Raw genomic sequence first — 19,905 nt, forward strand, 5'->3', positions numbered from 1 at the left:
GAGGCATGTTTTCTCAATGGTGCTCCTCCCACCGCCCAATGCTAAGGGCCATGTTCCTATGCCTTTTGCTTTGTAAAAACTCTTGCTACTGTTGTTACTATAGCTTTTCTCTTTTTTAAAAAACATCATACTTTCTTCCTTCTTGTTCCTCAATCCTTGAATTTCCTTCCTTGCTTTACCACTGTTATTCCATTACTTTTCCCCAGCACTGAAGAGATTAAGTATTTCAAATGGAGCTCATTATTGACTTTTTCCTGACAAGTATACTTGTTTGCAAGTCTTCCTGTTTACATCCAATCACATTCAAGATGTTTGTTTAGTGCCTATATCTCAATAAGTACATTGAATCATTGTATTTAGCCATGTTGCTGCTGACTGCTGTTAATAGCTCAATCTCTTGTCCACTGAAGAGACCACTAAAGTCTCTTCAGAAAGCTTCCTCTGCCATTGTTTCTGGACTATAGTTAGGGTTAGGATTGACCACACTGCTATCTCTATGAAAATTTACCAAGGGGTAATGAATCAATCTGTAGAGAGATGCCTGTGCAATACTTCCCCAATTCCCAAATTTGTAATGTATTGTTCCTTTTCCCTGCTGCAAATTTCCTTAATGCCCCCAAGCACAGGGTATCCCTTTCTAGCTTGTCTTTCACAAGGCAGTAGAAGCAATCCCTTCTGTGATAAACTTTCAAGGTAGATGATTGATCTGGGTCCATCTTCATAAATTGTCATTTACACTTAAGGGTTTTTTACTTGTGCTGTTATCAAAACTGCTCTGAATTGGTCAAAATATGACAGCATACCCACAACACCCATGTAACATATAAATTTGCTAAATAAATAAATAAATAAAAATAAATAAGTTATGCTGATAAAAAGATTTGTTCAAACCTACAGAATTATCAGCAAAATATACTGTATTGAAGTTGATTTGAGGCTTGAGAAATCACAACAAAACTAGCAATCTTACCTAGTTGGGTACTGAAAGTCTGCAAGCAAACAACCAAACTCAGAAAACACCAAGAACTCCACAGTTCAATCCTGAGCTACAAATATTCTTTTTTGTTAAAAATAACAAAACCATAGAAGAATCAAACTCGTGCAAATATAGACACTAGATTAGTGTTTCTCAACCTTATTTATTTTTATTTTTTAAATTTATTTGCCACTCATCTCACCACAAGGTGACCAACCTTGGCAGCTGGCTGGGGAATTCTGGGAACTGAAGTCCACACATGTTAAAGCTATTCAATAGATATGAGAAGGGTAATGAGGGAATCCAGACAAGCAATTCTTCACACATTAAAGCATCAATAATTGAACAGGTTAATACTTTTAAACAAAAAAGTGAGTCATCTGCTGGTAGTTGGTGCCTGTGTAGATAGCGTATGCTTATTAACTGACCTGTTCATGCCAGGCAGATTTCCCCAGAAGTATCGGGCTCTGTGGGCTGCAGAGACTTCTTTGGCATCGATCATCACTGGATTAGACTGTAAGAAGGAGAGAGGCAAGGAAAGTCACACTATAGGGCAGTGATGGCTAATCTTTTTGCCATCGCGTGCCAGGAGCAAGGGGACTGCGGGTGGGGGTGGGGGTGTGTCGCATGTGTGCATGCCCACACCCATAATTTTATGCACACTCCACACATGTGCGTGCGACCCCCCCCCGCTCCTGCCACGTGATGGCATGGTGGGTCCGGTAGGCCCGCTTTTCTCTCTCCCCAGGCTTCAGAGGCTTTCTAGGAGCCTGGGGAGGGTAAAAATGGCCTCCCCCCACCCCGGAGGCCCTGTTTCCCTACTTCCGGTGGGCCCAGAAGGCCCAAAAATCAGCTGGCCAGTGCGCGCATACGCACCGGATCTGAGCTCACCTGCCCACCAATATGGCTACGCCTGCCACCTGTGGCACGGGTGCCATAGGTTTGCCATCACAGCTATAGGGTATCAGAAGGAGGCTACCTCTTGAAGTTTGCAACAGGTGATTCGCCATCTGAACCTTTCCAAGATTTTCCCTCCTCTCAACCTATTCTATTACTTCAGTCACAGTCCTGGCCATTTTGGTTCCTTATAATCAGGGCTACAACCAGTGGTGAAATTCAGCCGGTTCTATCCGGCTCAGGCGAACTGGTAAGGCCGGTGGTGGGAGGCTCCGCCCACCCACCCGGACATCGTCATATCCTGTTTTTTACCCTCTGCGCATGCGCAGAAGGCTCTGCTTTGCCCAAGCCCCATCCTATCTTTTTAGGCCATGGTCCCATTCCCCCATCCCATGTGGCAGATAAGGCTTGCTCTTCTACCCAGTAATATCCCAAGACTGGCTATGGGGAGAGCCCCTCACCTCACCTCACCTCTAGGAAGCGAGAGATGTCCCTTTTGTCGCTGACGCCCATGGCCACCACATTTTCAAACAGCCAGAAGAAAGGTCGCTCATCTCCCTCCTTGGGTCTGGCCTCATGAAGGAGACGATAGAATTCAAAGAAGAGTCGCCCTGTGCCCTCTGGGTTAGGAAAGCAAAGGCAGGGAGAAGTGGATGCTTGCAAGAGGAATTGAGACACAGGCCAACAGTTTCCTCTCCGTAACCATTAAAAATCTGATTTATGGAGCGTAGGGACTTTTTAAAGCGCCGAAGATCTATCTGCTTCAGATATGACAATATAAAGTAAAAGTAAAAGCAATGCCCTGATCATAGCTTTAACTTGATTTCTCAGTTGTAAAGGCTGCGCGTTACTCAATTACATCGATTTCTCATTTACATTACAAAGATGCATTCTGAAGCTCAAGAATTTTACCTCCATGGTTAACTGGCATCTTTTGAAATACTAAAGTTCTGTTTGTGTAATCTCATAGATTAGTCACTAAAACCAGCCTATCAGGTTTCTTATTATAAGTACTCAATGTGCTAAGAAGCAACATGCACATGGATTTCTTTTCCAATCCTCAGGGTATCTGAGATAGTAATACCGTGTTTCCCCGAAAATAAGACCCTGTCTTATATTTTTTTTGAACCCTGAAATAAGCGCTTGGCCTTATTGCCATGTGCTCAAAAGCCCAATTGGGCTTATTATCAGGGGATGTCTTATTTTGGGGGAAACAGGGTATATTTTAATTTCCAGGTACTATCGAAGTATAATGCCCATTAATTCCAATCAACATGTCTATCAACAAAGGATGCTGTGAGCTGTAGTTAAGTAGTTTCTGGAGGACCATAGTTCTTTATCCCTGGATCAACTGCTTTAAAACAACATGTCCTGAGTAAACCACAGAAGGGATGGATGGTAGCACTTACCATAAAGGCCTTTCCTGGCAGGATTAACAATGGAGAGGTCATTGCAGGGGCTCCCTCCAATCACTAAGTCGAAAGGACCCCATTCCTGTATCTGTAACATATGGAGATTTAATAGTCAGATGCAGGAGGAAGATGCACCTGGGGCTCTGCCAGCCTCAGTTACACAAGCCAAAGAAAGCCTCCCCATCAAAGCTCCACGTACATGTTTCTGAGTGACATTGCGGACGTCCCCAACATACATGATCTTGCCCTGGTGTCGGACCATCCCAACTGTGATAGAATCTTCACACACCTCAGATGCTATGTATCGATCCACTTGGATGCCCAAATCCTTTAGCACAAGGAGTCCTGGAAAATGAAAACCACACTGATACTGTTGCTCCCGCGTGGCATTCACGGTACCACTTCTTTTCTGATATTAGGAGGGTCAGAACTCACCTGTGGCAATGCCATCAAAAAGTGACAGCACCCGAATGGGCTTTCTCTTTTCAGCAGGGACCGGAGGGTAAACCTTTGGTGGATCCTGCAAAAAGCAAAGGAGCAGCATGAAATGGTTGGGAGTGTAAGCTCTGGCAACAGTCACCACAGGGAGATGGCAGGAGGCTCCCGAGTTTCCCAAGAGTTGGTGCTCAACAGCAGTAGAGCCACTGGTTGACTGGTTCAGGTAGCTAGTATACTAGGGGGCTGCAAGCAACAAGAGAAACCTGAGAGTATTTGCAGATTTCTCTTGCCTTCTGAATTTTCCTGATATCAAAAGCTACTCTTTGTCCCCATTCCCACCTCCACTCCATGCTGAACTCACAAACTCTTGATCATGATTGTTGGCAAAAAACATCTGAAGGCGTGAGGGCCAGTCTTCTCGTCGCCGGAGCAGGCCATAGACACCCTTGTGGCCACACATGTAGCAGTTCCAGGGATCTTCCTTGATAGCTGCCTGAGCAGCCCCAGGACCCACCAATAAGTCCACACACTCTACACAAAAACATCTACAAAGCAAAATAATTAATGCTAAGTGTGGAATGTGCTCAGCTCAGGATGCAACAGACAAACAATGGCTTTGATTTAGGTAGTCTGGGCCCTTCTGGAATTCCAGCATATTCTCTTAGTTCCAGAATCACCTAGGCTTTGATTGTCTGAAAATACTGAAAAGTCAAGTCGAGCATACAAGCCATCTCATTCTAAATACATTTTCCCAATCCCTTGTTCTTAAGCCTGCCTTGATCCTAGTTTTCTTTTCCTTTCCTAGGTTATACTTTTCTGTTAATAGAAACTGAAAAGACAGACACAGGCTCTTCCCATGGGCGATTTTCCACAGGAAAGATGCAAAAGTTATATTAATTTTCTCTTGAATGCAAAACCTCAAGGGAGAGGATTTGGCTAATGGTGACACTATCCTAAAAAGGCAACTGGGGTGGGGATGGGGGGACGGACAGAGATGCAATCTTTCTTGACTCACCTGCAGCAATTGTTGTTCCCACACATAAGGACTTCACGGCCACCGCAGCAGATGGTGCAATATGATTGATAGCCATCATCATCATATTGATAGGCGCATTCCAAAAAGCAGTTCTAAGGAAACAAAGGTGTGAGGGATATTTCTAAGCCCAAGACATTAAGTTTCTCCCATCATAAAAGTATTTTATAACCACAAGTGTTTTTTTTTTTTAAAATCTTATCTTACAGATGTACAACAGAAAGCAATACAGTAAATGTTGCTAAATACACTCCAGACATCCATAGTGGAGGCAAATGTGGTACTTGCTCTGAGAAAAAAATATGTAACCATCAGGCATGAGCTAATCACAGAGCTGTTAACTGCTATGATCAGTTTTTGTCTGACAGGATTACAATTTCCTCTAAGGAGGAAGGTATTTGAAACATGACAGGAATTTGGAAGGATTTAATTTTTTTCTAGTAAGGGGTTTTCTTTCCTTTTGCCCTAATTGCCTTTGTCCTTTTGTAGTTCTACAGTCTCTATATAACAGGTTGACTGTCCCGCCACTCCCAAAGTCACCCTTCCATCTCTGTTCTTTCCCCACTCCCAGGTTGCTCCTGTGTCCTGTACATTCTTACCTTGCAGTTTTGGCACATTCCTCCAATGAAGAGAGGGTGTTCCAGGCTGACATTCAGGCTTCCACAGGAAATGCAGATATCTGAGAAATGGTGTAGTTGTTGAGTGAGGAAAGAAAAGAGATGCATTACCCTGGGCTAGTGAGGAAGATACCACTCTCTATCCCCTCTGACTCAATGGCAGCATTCTCCTCTTTCAAAACCACACACAGCAATAGGCTCACTGAGCATGGATCATCCTGGTCTTTTCCATTAAACAGTTGAGATCCATAAAAGGCTTTTCCCATGCTCAACTGTGAAAGTGCTGGGCTGCTTTTGGATTTGTTCTTAATGATTTTCTTTGTGATATGTTTCAAGCCTACTCTGAGTCTACAAACTCTAATGGCAGAAGGCTCCATTTGCTAACTACTGAACTGCAGCTGTGATGATCACCTTGAATTTTAGAGACAAATACTTGCAGCAGAGTAGGGAGGAATCCAATTGGTTGTCATGCCCTATACATAATTTAAGATGGGGAAGGACAAAGAATGCATTTGCTTAACCTCACCTTCAATATTCCTGCATTTCTGTCGAACCTCATAAACAAGACGTTCTAAAACCGCAAAAGAATTTGTTAAAATAAGGAATCAAGAAATGCCACAGGATCAATAAATATAGTTGAAATTGAGGGCAACCAGAAAGGCCTAGTCTGGGTCCATGAATCAAAGCCTTAACTTAGCATTTGCTGCAGAAAACTCTGGTGATGCAATACTATGATTTTAGACCTAAGGAATTACATGAATTCCAATTAGAACAAGTTCTAATATTAAAGATGAAAAAGGGAAGGCAGTTTAGTTCACATCAATAAGACAATAGCTTAACTAGGCACAACTGACAAAGTCATACAACATTTGTACAAGGTTAGTGTTAACTTTGGTTACCTTTTTTGTGCCTTGTACATGAATCTTGCCAGTGTAACTAACTTATGGTTCTATGTACTGTACAACCTTGACAGTAAATCTATAATTAGGTTGTGTGTTGGGTGAACACAGCCAATATTCTGCTAATTTATATTAATTCAATGAGTCCAGTTCTGGAACTAGCGAAAACAAGGGAAAATATTGCCTTTGTATTACAGAGTTAGACTAAATGTATTCTTGGAGAATGGGAGGTCCTATCATTCTTCCCTTTTACCTATCCACATTTTTTTTGGTTCCACCCATTTTTAAATATAATTTTTGGCAGGCTGTATGAGGCTAATATGGAATTTGGCCCCCAGAAAGTTGCTCATCCCTGGTTTAGATCAGGATGAAATTCGTGATTTATTTGTAGCTATGTATATAATCCTACCCAAGAGCTACATTTTTTTCTGGGTTTTTTTTTTTTCAAAGGCCTGCTACTGCTTGTTTGTTATGGTCTGGAAACAGACTTCCAGAAAATCTCTGCATTACTATCTAATCATCATGGGATAGTGGCAGCATTTCCCCCTTCTCCTTCACCTTCCAGTATCAAAGTTCTCAAGTTAGGGAATGGAGGGCGAGTCCTTTGAGCTTCAGAATGGGTTTTTATGATAATTCAGTGAAAGATAGGAAAAGAGAAGCAAACATGTGGGCTGCAACATGGGGAAAGGAGAAGATGAAATTAAAAGACTGAGGCATGGGAGAAAAGACCAATTATCCAGATAAGATTGGCATGCATGCCGCCCCGCCCCCCAAAATGGATGAACATCAGGAAGCCCTACATCTTGCTTTATGTAAAATGTGGACTTGTCAAAGGCAAAAACTAATATTTTTTAATACTTCCAATTTTGTCTTTTCTGCCGGGGGGGGGGCGCGCGGGAACTCGGACTACACAGACTGCCCTAATGGTCCCACAAACAGCAGCAAGAAAGAATGTTGAGAGTTAGAAGTATGCAGTGGTTTTGACTACTTGTCTATCCTCAGATATAGCTTGGGATTTGGAAAAAAAGATAAAAGTGGAGATTAGCTGGGATAAGTCAACAACCTCCAAGCTACCCATTCCATTCTGTCCCAGATATACCTCGGGTGCGCTCATCTATGATTTCCTTGACCTTAGGCTTCTCAGCTGTGCTTTTCCTTGGTTTTTTGGCTGGTGGAGGAGGGGCATAGGCAGCAGCTTCTGGTTCCCCCCACATCTCCGTGTAAACTTCTTTGTAGGGATTGCGTTCCTCTACGATGGCAGAAAGAAGTACATCAGTGTGGCAGCAAGATAAGCAGGGTGGGAAATCAAGCTTTGATTCTTTTGATCTGGAGGCTTGTCTGTCATCAGACTTCGTGATAAGATGACAGTGTGCTAACCTCCAAAGAGTTATCTGATTGTTCTTTGTCCTGTAGAATCCTGCTATCAGAATGAACAGGACTCCACCACACCTCAGAAACCAATGAGCCAAAAACACCTGTTTGGTGTTTTGGGGGCTGTGATGATTTAGCTCTATTTCATTACCTTCAGGAGGCTCCAATCCCTTTGGGCCAGATGGCTGGAACCCTCCTAAGGCCCATTCAATCATCTGTTTGTTCTGTATTTCGACCACTTTAGAAGTGTCAGTTTCATCATTCTCTGGACAGGATGGAAAGATCTTGCCTGATCTGCTGCTGGCCACCTGGAGGGGAGACAGATGGACAGAAGGGTCAACAGATTTTGGAATGAATGGTGTTCAGCTTGTACAGATGTCTTTCCTGAGCTCCATAATTTATTTTATTGTATTTACACCCCACTTTTTCTCTCAGAGTAAAAGTCACATCCATAGAATCTTCGTTAATTTAATCCCAACAGATAAGATTGGTTCAGATAGGTTAAGCTGAGCGCCTTCCCTGAATTCCATGATCAAAATGGAACGAGTTTGGTTCCCTGTTCCTAGTCCAAGACTATAACAACTATATTACATAAACAGAAATGACATTCCCCAATCTCCACATATTTTATTGGGCTTTCTTACATTCTTTTGAATTAGTGAAGTTGTCCAAGACAATACAGAAGGGAAAACAGAATCTTATCTACATAGGAAACTATTTCTCAAAAGCCAGATTGTTCCTGCATCCTAAAAATAATTGTTGAGTTTTCCCTCCTTTCTCTTCTCCTCATTTTTATTACCTTCTCTTTTAGAGCACAGTTTTGCTTGCTTCTATGAACTATCTCAAATTATTGAATGGCATGTGTTGCATAAGGATAGGTAAAGGTAAAAGTTCCCCCTCACATATGTGCTAGTCGTTTCCAGCTCTAGGGGGAGGTGCTCATCTCCATTTCAAAGCCGAAGAGCCAGCGCTGTCCGAAGATGTCTCTGTGGTCATGTGACCAGCATGACTTGACGCCGAAGGCGCACAGAACACTGTTACCTTCCCACCAAAATGGTCCTATTTTTCTACTTGCATTTTTTACGTACTTTTGAACTGCTAGAATTGGCAGAAGCTGGGACAAGTAACGGGAGCTCACTCTGTTACGCAGCGCTAAGGATTCGAACCGCTGAACTGCCGACCTCCTGATTGACGAGCTCAGTGTCTTAGCCACTGAGCCATCGCGTCTGCTTGCATAAGGATACATTGAGCAATTCCTAATGAAAGGATATTCCTTTTTCATTCTCTTGGATAGCCAATCTGAGATGGGACAGGGATGATTCTGAAGATTATTTCTGTCCATCTATGAGCAGTCCATCTCATCTCCTGCAGACTTAGATATCCTTATTCCACCATAGAAGTTAGTCACTACAGGGGAAAGACTGCCAGGGAAACAAGTCCCAGAGGAACGACAAAGGTAGCACTTACCTGCAGTACTTCATAGATGGCCTTTCGATACATGGGCTGCTTGTTATATGTGGCCTGGTGAAAGGCGCTAGCAAAGGAGCTGAGTGGAAGCAGTTTCTCCACACAGACCTGCCAGAACAAAGAAATCAGGGAAATAATACCAAGTTCTTACTTCCCTATGAATAGCATTGTGATTAACACCAGCTGTCTGCAATTACTGTAAGTTCGAATCTCACCAGGCTTAAGGTTGACTCAGCCTTCCATCCTTTCTAAGATAGGTAAATTGAGGGCCCAGTTTGTGGGGGCAATAAGCTGACTTTGTATAAATATACAAAAGTATGAAGGCTATTGCTTAACGCATTGTAAGCCGCCCTGAGTCTCCAGAGAAGGGCGGCATATAAATAAAATTTAAAAAAAAAAAAGATCTCTAAGGCTGGTTCCTCCACAGCCTCACAGAAGGCTGTGAAGTGGGAAACAGAACTGAAGACTCAGCAACACTTCAGTTTCCTTTTTAAGAGGGTTTTTTCCCCCAAAAATGTTTTGGGGTTGTGGATTTAAGGAGCAGGATGGGTATCACGAAATGTGTACTGCATATACTTAATGCAATTTTTTCATCCATCCTGAACCCGTCGATAGCACATAGCATTCTCAATACTGCTGTCTTTTTCCCTGCCTGTCACACCAGACACGATCAGATATTCCAAATAAATATTTCTCTCACACGTGTAAGAAAAAGGCAGATTTACCCCAACGCCTCCCTCTTCAGGAAGAAGCAACTTTTGGGAGACTGCAGGCAGTTCTCTTGGGAAAGAGAAAGAAGGCAGTAGAGGTAGAGATAAAAGAGAAAGCTGGGACCATTCTCCTTAGGCACAGAATTAAACTTAAAATTTCTACAAAAATCAAGAAGTTTAAATACATTAAATCAGAAGGAGAAAAATCTGATTCAATGCTGTTTCTCTTTAAATCTTTGATTAGAATTGTGCTAAATTTAATCTTTGTTTACATATTGTAACTATATTTATTTTCTTCAGTACTGAATTTCTGCCTTCAGGGAATCTGTGTTGAGCTCTTAAAATTAGTTTTAAGTTTGTCCGATCCTGTCATTGGCCATAACTTTTATATTTACTTTATATTTTCTGTTGGAACTTTTTAAAAATTCCATTGATTTGCAGTTGCTGGATTCCCAGATCAGAACAGAGCTATACTTTATCTTTTCCAATACAGATTATTTCCCACACTTTTTCAACTCAATGGAAATTTGACCCTTCTCTTCCTGGCCAGGGAGATATTTATGCAACATTTACATAATGGTTTTCACTAGCCTGATACTAATTCTTAATTCATAAGCTTGAGAAGAGTGGGAAGTCAATTGGGTTGATGGGATATCCCATAACAGGGCAGTGGAGAAGCAGAGAAGGGAAGAAAAGAAAGGCAAGTTTGAGAGGACAGAAAGCTTGACTGGTGGGATAATCTACTCTAGCAGTTGCTAAGAGGAGGATGGGAGTAAGTGCAGTGGCCTACATGGCCTCATGGTCAAGCTACTTCATGGTCTCTGAAGGCTTTGTTTTGCTCAAAACCCAGAACAACAAAGTAAGTTCTAGGTTTTCTTTCTGCCAAACCACGGCTGATCCAGTAATTTAGCAAAACAAAAGAACACAACATTTTTGCTTTTTGTTTGAGAAAAAACACATTTCTCTTTTACACATCCATAATCATTTTGTTAAGCAATCACATAAATATTTATATTTTCTAGTGTAACATGCAACAACACATCAATAATCTGCAAAAGTATACAAATTAATAACATTCAAAATGTTTACCTTTTATTTTAAATCTCTAGGATTTCAAAATATTTTTTTTTATGGAAACGAAAAAGCTAAAGATAAACCATCTATTGGTAGTGCTGATAAAAGCCAATAACGTCCTATTTGTGTGAGTCAGGGTTTCTTATAATTGCTGCTAAAAATAGAAATATCAATACAAAATAAATGGGGAATGAAAAATGACAGTGGCTGTTTTCAAAATAAAATTTAAATGAATTGTAAAAAGCAAGCAAGTTCATCATTACTTCCTATTAAAATACAGTTCAAATTTCACTGATTTTTATTTCCAGTGGAAAGGTTTTCCTTTATAAAGTTCTATCATCATTTTAATTGATACATACATTAAATGTAATTTTTAAAAGGAAGTAGTGTATTTATTTCTTGCCAGTTCTAACCACAATTAAATAATGTTTTATATTTTAGGGGAATTGCAATATTGCAAAACTTGCAAATCCTTAGTATATATTGAAACAGTATTATGGTATATTACTGTTTTGTGATTGTGGCACCACACATATCACAATTTTAGAAACAGCAAAAACCTAAAAATACTGCTGATTAATTTGGGACTCAGAAACTGGACTATACTTGCAGTTATGGAACAAAGTGCTGAATGAACAATGCTGAATTCATACATTGTACTAAACCATAATGTGGTTACTTTCATTCTGGCTTAGCACATTGCATTAATCCAGGAAACCCAACTTGTAAACTAAAGCTTATGGCACAGATACACAACTTGAAGCCTCAGAATTGTATGCAATCCTTAACACTCCAAGGAGAGTCCTAAGAGACTCCTTAAGTTGTTAACTGGTTGTACTTTCTAATGTTCTAATAAACAATTGATCAGGCTTCTGGATTCAACGCGCTGATTTTAACCTCTGAAGCACTGTTTTTAATCTGCAGCATCACAGGTATAGGAGACCTGCCTCTAAATAGGCATAAAGACATGGGAGCGGAAACTGTGAGTGATGGCAAGATAGTATAATATCCACCTAAAGAAAGTCCTTCTCGCACCAAAGAAAAACTTCTTCAGTGGGCAGTTTTATCTGCTACCTTTTAGCCAGGGGTGAAATGCTACCGGTTCGGCCTAATGGTGATGGCGGCGGGTAGTTCGGAGAACCGGTAGCGCCAGTAGTGCGAGGCTCTGCCTACCCGCTCGGTCGTTGTTACTTCTTGGTTTTAACTAGGAAGTAAACCTGTTTTTTACCCTCTGTGCATGCGCAGAGGGTCTGTGTGCGCATGTGACGTGTGCGCGCGCATTTCCGAACTGGTAGGGAAGGTAAGTAGATTTCACCCCTGCTTTTAGCACACAAAAAAATGAGCTGCTGTGCTATTTTCAGCTGTATTTTAAAATGTTTAATAATTATACAAGGATTGCTTTCAGTACTTGAAAGTTGGCATATAAATATTAGAAATAAGATAAAATAATAAAATAAGAGCACAAGAAGGACTTTTCATATGACGAAGCAGGTTGGAGGAAGTGCCCCCTCCAACCCCCAGTTTGGGACCTTTCCAGAAAACCCAGCTTGAGTTCAGTCACTTACCACAGAGAACTTCCCATCACCGAACCACATGACCCAACGGGTACCTTCAGCAGCCCGGCTCCTGCCAGTCATCCACCAGGAAACAATGCGGCCTGGCCACCAGGAGAATCCACGCAGTTTTCCCCACACCAGCTCCCCGATCCCAAACCCCCGGCCATCCTGCAATTGAAAAGAAAAAAATAAGCAAATTGTTATAGTGACTGGAAAACCTGAAGAGAATCACACATAAATACTCAGTCAATGAGGTCCAGGGTTTCTGCTAAAAGCTCTCACTTTGGATGATTTTCATGAAGGCTGCAGCACAGTTGTTAATCCCGTATGCATGATTCACAGAGAACATGCTGAAGAACAGAGAAGCCACATACAAACAAGGTGAGTAAGCAATGCTTTGGAAGAAACTTGAATGTGACTTAGGAAATGGGAAAGGCAAGGAGATGAGGCTTGAAAAACTATATAGGAGGAAAAAGCAGATGGGTAGGTATTTATTTTATTTGTTTATTTCTCACTTTTCTGAATCAGAAAGAGATTCATCTGCTGACTTTTCTAACAGTGCCAAAAGTTATTTTCTGGCAGCATCAATAGCTAAGTGAAAAGATCTGGATTTCTCATTAGCCCTCTGACTTAGATATGCTCTTGTCTATACTCCAGTCTACAACTGCCATCCTGTTTCTTTACCCATTCCACTTCAGCTATTCCCTACATCCAGACTTTGGCCTCTTTTTATTTCTTCCACATTTTTTTCTTTTCCTCTCCTCCTGTAGGCTCTTCCTTGCAACCCTTATGTTAAACAAACTTCTTCCTAAGCCCATTCTTCTCTTCCATTTCCTTGCCCTTCATCATCATGTGTCCACTTCAGGCTCTTCCATCCATCTGCAGTGCATATTCACTGCATCTAATACCGTGTTTCCCCAAAAATAAGACCCTGTCTTATATTTTTTTGAACCCTGAAATAAGCGCTTGGCCTTATTGCCATACATTCAAAAGCCCGATTGGGCTTATTATCAGGGAGTGTCTTATTATGGGGGAAACAGGGTACCTGGCTGCAGCTTCACTACATAAAAAGGAATCAGCAGGGGTGGCTTCTTCCACTAGCATGGCACTTTTGATGGGTGGCACTTCCTAGCTTTCTTTTCCTTTAATCCAACTAGCAGTAATACAATCACAAATGCCATTTGGAGACAGGAAAGGAAAGGCTAACTAGGGATGCCTCAAGAACAAGGTTTCCCAGGAGCTTAGAATGGTGGGAAAATAAACTTCTGGGAGCAGAACTCTGTCTCTGATTCACCTCATATTCCGGCTCATCGTCAGCTGACTTTGATATGCTCTTGTCTACAGCATCAGGCCCCACAGGCTCTGGGGTAGTAGCCACACTGGGAGAAGCAGGGTCAGTTGGCTGCTGTGAGGCTGGAGGGCTAGCCTCCTCCTCCTTCTGGGGCTCGCTCCGTGGTGTTTCTTCCACAGCATTCATTCCAGCAATTACCTTAGCTTTCTTTTCAGCCTGCAGAAAGAACAGAGTAAAGAAGGTAGAGAGTCATGAGAATGTTCTTGAAGAATTTATTTCTGACTTAAGTTTTTAAAGTTTTACTCTAATCCTTGATCTCTCAATAATTGTATTTTCATAATGTACTAAATTTGGTTATTGAATTAATCTACTTTCTGTTTCCTCACAACACACTGAGTAATAAAAACAACCAAAAGGAGTGGCATTACAAATTATATTAAACTGCCAAAACACTTAGGTAGGTACAATTACAGGTATTTCTTGATTTACAACCATTCGTTTAGTGACGTTCAAAGTTACAATGGCACTGAAAAAAAAAAAAAAAGACCCAGGATCAGTTTTCACACTCACGACCACTGTGAATGATCCCCATGAGCCGTGATCAAAATTCAGATGCTTAACAACTGACATGTATTTATAATGGTTGCAATGTCCCAGGGTCATGTGATCACCTTTTGTGACCTTCTGACAAGTGAAGTCAATGGGACACAATTGTATTACTAACTTAATAACTGCAGAGATTCACTGAACAACTGTGGTAAGGAAGGTCATAAAATGAGGTAAAATTCACTTAACTGTTTTGCTTAGCAATGGAAATTTTGGGCTCAATTGTGGTCTACAGGACTACCTGTATTAAGTATTCAAATCTCTGCTTATGCATGTTGTGTGAATACAAGCATTATGACAGAAACATAGGTTCACTTAATCCCTCTAAGGTTATGGAACACTTTTTTCTAAAACAAATCTAGATGATTTGAATAATTGCATCGCTTTACATGTACCACATTGTTTAGCACATGATTCTACAAGGACTCCAGAATTGAAGTATATCATATAAACTACCAGAGATTTAGATAATGTTTTACCATAATGCAAGCCGACATCATCTTTCGAACAGGAGAGAATGAATTACATTATATATTATTTTTAATTGCTGTACAATTTACAACAGTCTGCCCAGCCCCCATATCTTCCATATGTCATGTTTCTACTACGCCATACTTGGCACGCTTAAAAAAAACAACTAACAGTTGCTTTTACACAATGAAAATGTGTTGAGTGTGTTGTGTGAATCCAGCCTATATTTTATTACTGGCTGAGGAATTCTGGGAGTTGAAGTTCATCTATATTAAAGTTGCCAAGTGCGAAAAACACTGGGCTAAAAAGATAACAAGTGCTGCATTCAAATGCCTTTGGAGAGTATCAGTTTAGGGAAGTCTAACTCATCTTGCATTTGTCTTCAGAAAAACCAGAACGAAATCATTTGTATTCCCACAGTAAGGAGACTGTGATGGTAGAAGGGAATGCTGGCTTGTTTCCTGTCTATGGCAGGAAATGAAAAATTTGAATCTATGACTGCCTGGGTAGAGAGAGTTTGCCCCACTGGGACAATCCCACATTCTATAACAGAGCAGTATAAGATAGACAGACAAAAGAGTAAAAGCACTAAAAACAGAAGAAAATCAGGGAGGGCAATCCTACTATGAAAAAAATAAAAAATATGCCTTACAGTGTAGGAAAATAGCTCTATTTATTGAACTACACTGCTTTGTACATAACCATAAAATACGTAGTCAGTTAATTGCTTTTTCTCTGTTAGGAACATATTTGGGTTTCCATGAGAATGTAGGAGCTGTCAGTATTTTCTGGAATAGATAAATCAAGAATTATAATATTTGGGCAGTCAGAGATTACACTTAGCGATTTTCAGTTGGATCAAACACCAGAGTAGATGGGGGGGAATGCAATATAGTCTAAGTTATGTTATACACCTGGCAGAACTACAATTACAGTAGAGAGTAATGGTTAATTAGGATTTTTTGCTTTTTTATATTTATGTAAAATCTTGCTATACCATCTGTTGTGCCAGACCTCTCATGGCAGCATACATGAAAACACATTTTGTCCAATTTCAAATAAGGCAAATAAAATATAAATATATTAAAACCTGTAAAACAAACCAGAAGCAAGAAAAACACAGAGGATCATCAGGCTACAATATCATACATTAAACTGGTTAAAAAAAACATTCAGAATGTATTTAAGCTGCATTAAGCATATTTTATGGTTATGTTATAGTTTTTTTTATTTCCTGCCTCAAAACAACAGGAAACTGATGATTTTCAGCAAACACACTGATGAAATTTGACAGCATAATCTGCATAGTCTCTGGAGGATACAAAAAATAATGCTTGAGATCACAGGATGTCTTGATGCAGGGCTAAAGTGTCACATTAAATCCAAGCTGAGCAACCAGAATCCTGAACTCTGACCTCAAGTAGTGAGTTACATACCTCAGGCAAATTCCAAACAAAAATAACTGTGCAGAAGTAGCTCCTCCTACACATTTAGAAATTAGAAATAAGCACAAAACTCTTACTAAATATGTATTATTATGAATATGCTTATCTCCAATTGCATTATTAGGAAGGTTTAACCCTAAGACCATCCCTCTTTTCTCTTGAGAGATGAATATGTTCCAAAAAAGAGAAGAATGAAAGTATCACAGCAGTGTCTGAAGATGGGAACAGGCCTGAGCCAAAAGGAAATATTTTTCTTTAAGTTTTCTCATATCTTAAATGTCATAAATATTACAAAGGAGGGATAATTGGAAACTTTCCTATGGATTGTAAATACATCAAATGCTTATCAGTTCTGTTATTTTCCAATTCTTTGGCATCATAGTGGTCTCAAGAAGGATGGCAGTAACAAGAGGACATGGCAGAAATTAGTTCTTTCCTATATCATACATGCACATAAGAATCTGGATTAAAACAAATACTTATCTTCTCCACCTGGAGCTGCTCTAAATTGAATAGGATTTCCAGTCATTGCCAAGCATAAATCGCATTTTGAATTATGACCAGAGGTAACCGAAGTGGACTTCTATAGAACCTCATATGAAAATAGCTAAAGTGTTTTCCATACACAAAATAAAATGTTTTAAAACAGGGTGGATTTGATTTAAATCGAGTTGATTTAAATCACACTTTAAATCATGATTTAAATCACTAGTAAAAAGGCTTGATTTAAATCAACTCGATTTAAATCATAATTTTTAAAGAGCAACTGTCATCTCTGCTACTCCTTTGACCCACTGTTGACTCACCGATAGTCCCAGTATTGCAGAATATACAGCCTCATGCTACATAAGTAAGCTCCATTTCACGCTGAATAAACTAAATTATTTATGTATCTTAAATAGAAAACTATCTTACGATAGATTTTTACCCCAAAAGTTTTTTATTAAAATAAATTCGATAAAAATAAAAAAAATCCAATTTAAATAAAAAAAATCTGATTTTTTTGATTTTTTTAAAAAAAATCATTGATTTTTATCCACCCTGTTTTAAAATTAAAGGCATTTTCTTTCCCAGACACTGCTATACGCACAGGCACAGATGCACATCATATTTGATGACAGAACAGCAAGTCAAGCTGGTGATCACTGCAACTCATAAATGGTCTAAACTTTTAAATTGAGATAATGGCATCATCATAAAAAAATAAAGACACACTTAAGTCTCCTTATTATCCAAGTAAAATGTCTCCTTCTCTAAACTGATTTACTGATTAATTTTCTTTCATTTATTGCATAATTTCTAAGAGTCATAGTTTTCAGTTTTCAAGAGGCAACTGGACTTTCTGTTTTTTCTTTGAAGACGTTTAGCTTCTCATCCAGGAAGCTTCTTCAGCTCTGTTTGTACTTTCAATTCTGAAACATTCTTACCTTGCATTGGAAAGATCTCTGGCAAAACATAGCTATAAAAGACCCACAATGCAGATCTGGGGCCAGCATTAAACATTTCCTCCCCCACCCCACTCCCTTCACTGATTAGATGGGCAATTCACAGAGTGATTAAGGGCAATTTCCAGAGTGATCAGGAGCCTTCTGTAGGTGCACTCAACCAGGAATTTTCTCTCCCCACAAAATATCTAGCATTTCTTTGATACCTTTTAGATGCTAAATTATGTAAAATACCTCTTGCTTCATTATCTAACTTTTTTCACCAATGTTTTTTTTCTATTCTTGCTCTGTTGATTAATTACTTTGAATAGATGCTTTTACAGAGCATCTGTGAGCCTGCCTTTGCTTTGCCTTTATCCATACTGGCTAATGACTATTATGTATTGTATTATGCTGTTTACTACTTCCCTTAGCAGTAATAAAAGTAATTACCAAAACATTTTAGTTTATTACTTCAGTTACTTTGTGAAGTATTTGCATAAGGAAGGCCTAAATTTTTTATATTTAGCTTGCCACTTGAAATATAATCATGGTTAAGAGTTTCAGTCATGTATAAATTTTATGAACTAAACAAATTAAAAACTAAGCAGGTCTCTGCAAACATTTCATTTTTAAAAACAGGACCCAGAATTTAATGTGTACATGGGTGAGAAATACATCCCTGCTTAACTTCCCAGCCAAATACTATTGTATTTGAACAATCAATGAAGCATAAGCCAATCAAGTGGACTAGCATAACAACATGCTAAGCTATGAAAAAAAACCAATCAAATTAAAATTAAACTATCTAAACTGATCTGGTTTAGCCATGTCATGCAAACTAATACTAGGATTCTTCATTTATTTTAGATGCAGGAATTTTATAAATAACAAAACATGTATTACAGATTCCACAGCTTAATTTTTGCGTCATGAATATTTATGATGAATACTCAGGTGGGATCCCTGTGAATTTTCTCCAAATACAGGGTTAAGGAAACATTCCCCCTGAATATTATCCTATTTCCTCCCTCCACAGGGCATGCAGCTGAACTAATACAAAACAGAATAACGATAAAGGAAAATGGAAGGACCTCAGAGTGCATTCAGAAAATGTCTTGAGCATCACAAATACTGTGCCTCTGTGCTGCTCATTAAAGCAGCTCACTCGTTTTAGGCTTCTGAACAAAAACAAAACACAGCTGGTTTAACAACTGCATTGTGTAACAAGTTGACTCCATAATGCAGTGGCATCTTTTTCAGTCTCATGAAAAAGCAAACACACACATACACACACAAAAAACAACCCCAGTCACTTTAATGTAAGGTAGTCCTTGACTTATATAACCATTTGTTGCTCTGTTTAGCAATGGAAATTTTGGGCTCAATTATAGCTGTAAGTCAAAGATTACCTGTATAGCAGAGGTACAGTGCCTGCCTGGGTTCTGAAGCAGTTTCTTGGAGAATGGTTAGCATATAATAGCTATAAGTACATAAGTGCATAAGTGTGTAGCAGAGTGTTTTGTGTATTTCTGAATAGAAGTGTTCTTCTCGTCACAGCTTTAGGACTTTAGAATGCTGCATTTCTTAATTTCTGTTATATACTTTTGCATTGGAAAAATACATGTGGTCTAGTATTTATAACAGAAGGAGATAAATGGATATTTATCTGCTGTGTCTTAATCTCCTCCCCCCCCCCTTCCGAGCTTCTTGAATGATAGGAAGATACCCAAGATATGTAATTTCTTTACTGGGTAAATTATTTCAACCTTTATTCTATTTTCCCCTGCCAGCTTTTAATACTAAGAGCTTTACAGAGATTGATAGATAGAGGAACTATAGGCATCCATATGGAGTGGGGGAAATGAAAATGGCATCATCTGCATTGTGATAAAATCTGACCCCTTACATAGTTACATGCAATGTATGTGTGAAAGTGTGTTCTCATCATGTCATGAAGCATATTTCATCATTTTAGCATCACTGTGTTAGGAACTGAGGCCTATGGTGGTGATCCAGTAAGTCTGAGGAAAGGGAGTTGGTTAAGCTGTGGTGGCGCAGTGATTAGAATGCAATATTGCAGGCTAGCTCTGCTCAGTCAAGAATTTGATCTTGATTGGCTCAAGGTTGACGTTGATAAAATGAGGACCCAGATTGGGGGCAATATGCTGACTCTGTAAACCGCTTGGAGAGTGCTATAAAACACTGTGAAGCGGTA

The 19,905-nt window shown here is 39.7% G+C and overlaps 1 protein-coding gene across 1 annotated transcript in view; it reads right to left on the reverse strand.

The window, feature by feature from the left end:
• DNMT3A (DNA methyltransferase 3 alpha) overlaps positions 1-19,905 on the reverse strand; it is a 118,274-nt gene that overhangs the window by 5,908 nt on the left and 92,461 nt on the right. The window contains exons 8-21 of the mRNA XM_070932175.1: positions 13,745-13,957; positions 12,460-12,618; positions 9,111-9,218; positions 7,795-7,951; positions 7,372-7,521; positions 5,900-5,944; positions 5,356-5,435; positions 4,739-4,851; positions 4,085-4,268; positions 3,721-3,805; positions 3,485-3,630; positions 3,283-3,373; positions 2,345-2,493; positions 1,405-1,490 (exon numbers count right to left, since the gene is read on the reverse strand). Coding sequence (XP_070788276.1) covers positions 1,405-1,490; positions 2,345-2,493; positions 3,283-3,373; positions 3,485-3,630; positions 3,721-3,805; positions 4,085-4,268; positions 4,739-4,851; positions 5,356-5,435; positions 5,900-5,944; positions 7,372-7,521; positions 7,795-7,951; positions 9,111-9,218; positions 12,460-12,618; positions 13,745-13,957 — 1,766 coding nt within the window. The remainder of the gene's footprint in view (positions 1-1,404; positions 1,491-2,344; positions 2,494-3,282; positions 3,374-3,484; positions 3,631-3,720; positions 3,806-4,084; positions 4,269-4,738; positions 4,852-5,355; positions 5,436-5,899; positions 5,945-7,371; positions 7,522-7,794; positions 7,952-9,110; positions 9,219-12,459; positions 12,619-13,744; positions 13,958-19,905) is intronic.

The sequence above is a fragment of the Pituophis catenifer genome, unplaced genomic scaffold, assembly GCF_029215685.1.
Source record: "Pituophis catenifer annectens isolate HBS135680 unplaced genomic scaffold, rPitCat1.0.hap2 SCAF_1, whole genome shotgun sequence".
Classification (NCBI taxonomy): Eukaryota; Metazoa; Chordata; class Lepidosauria; order Squamata; family Colubridae; genus Pituophis; species Pituophis catenifer.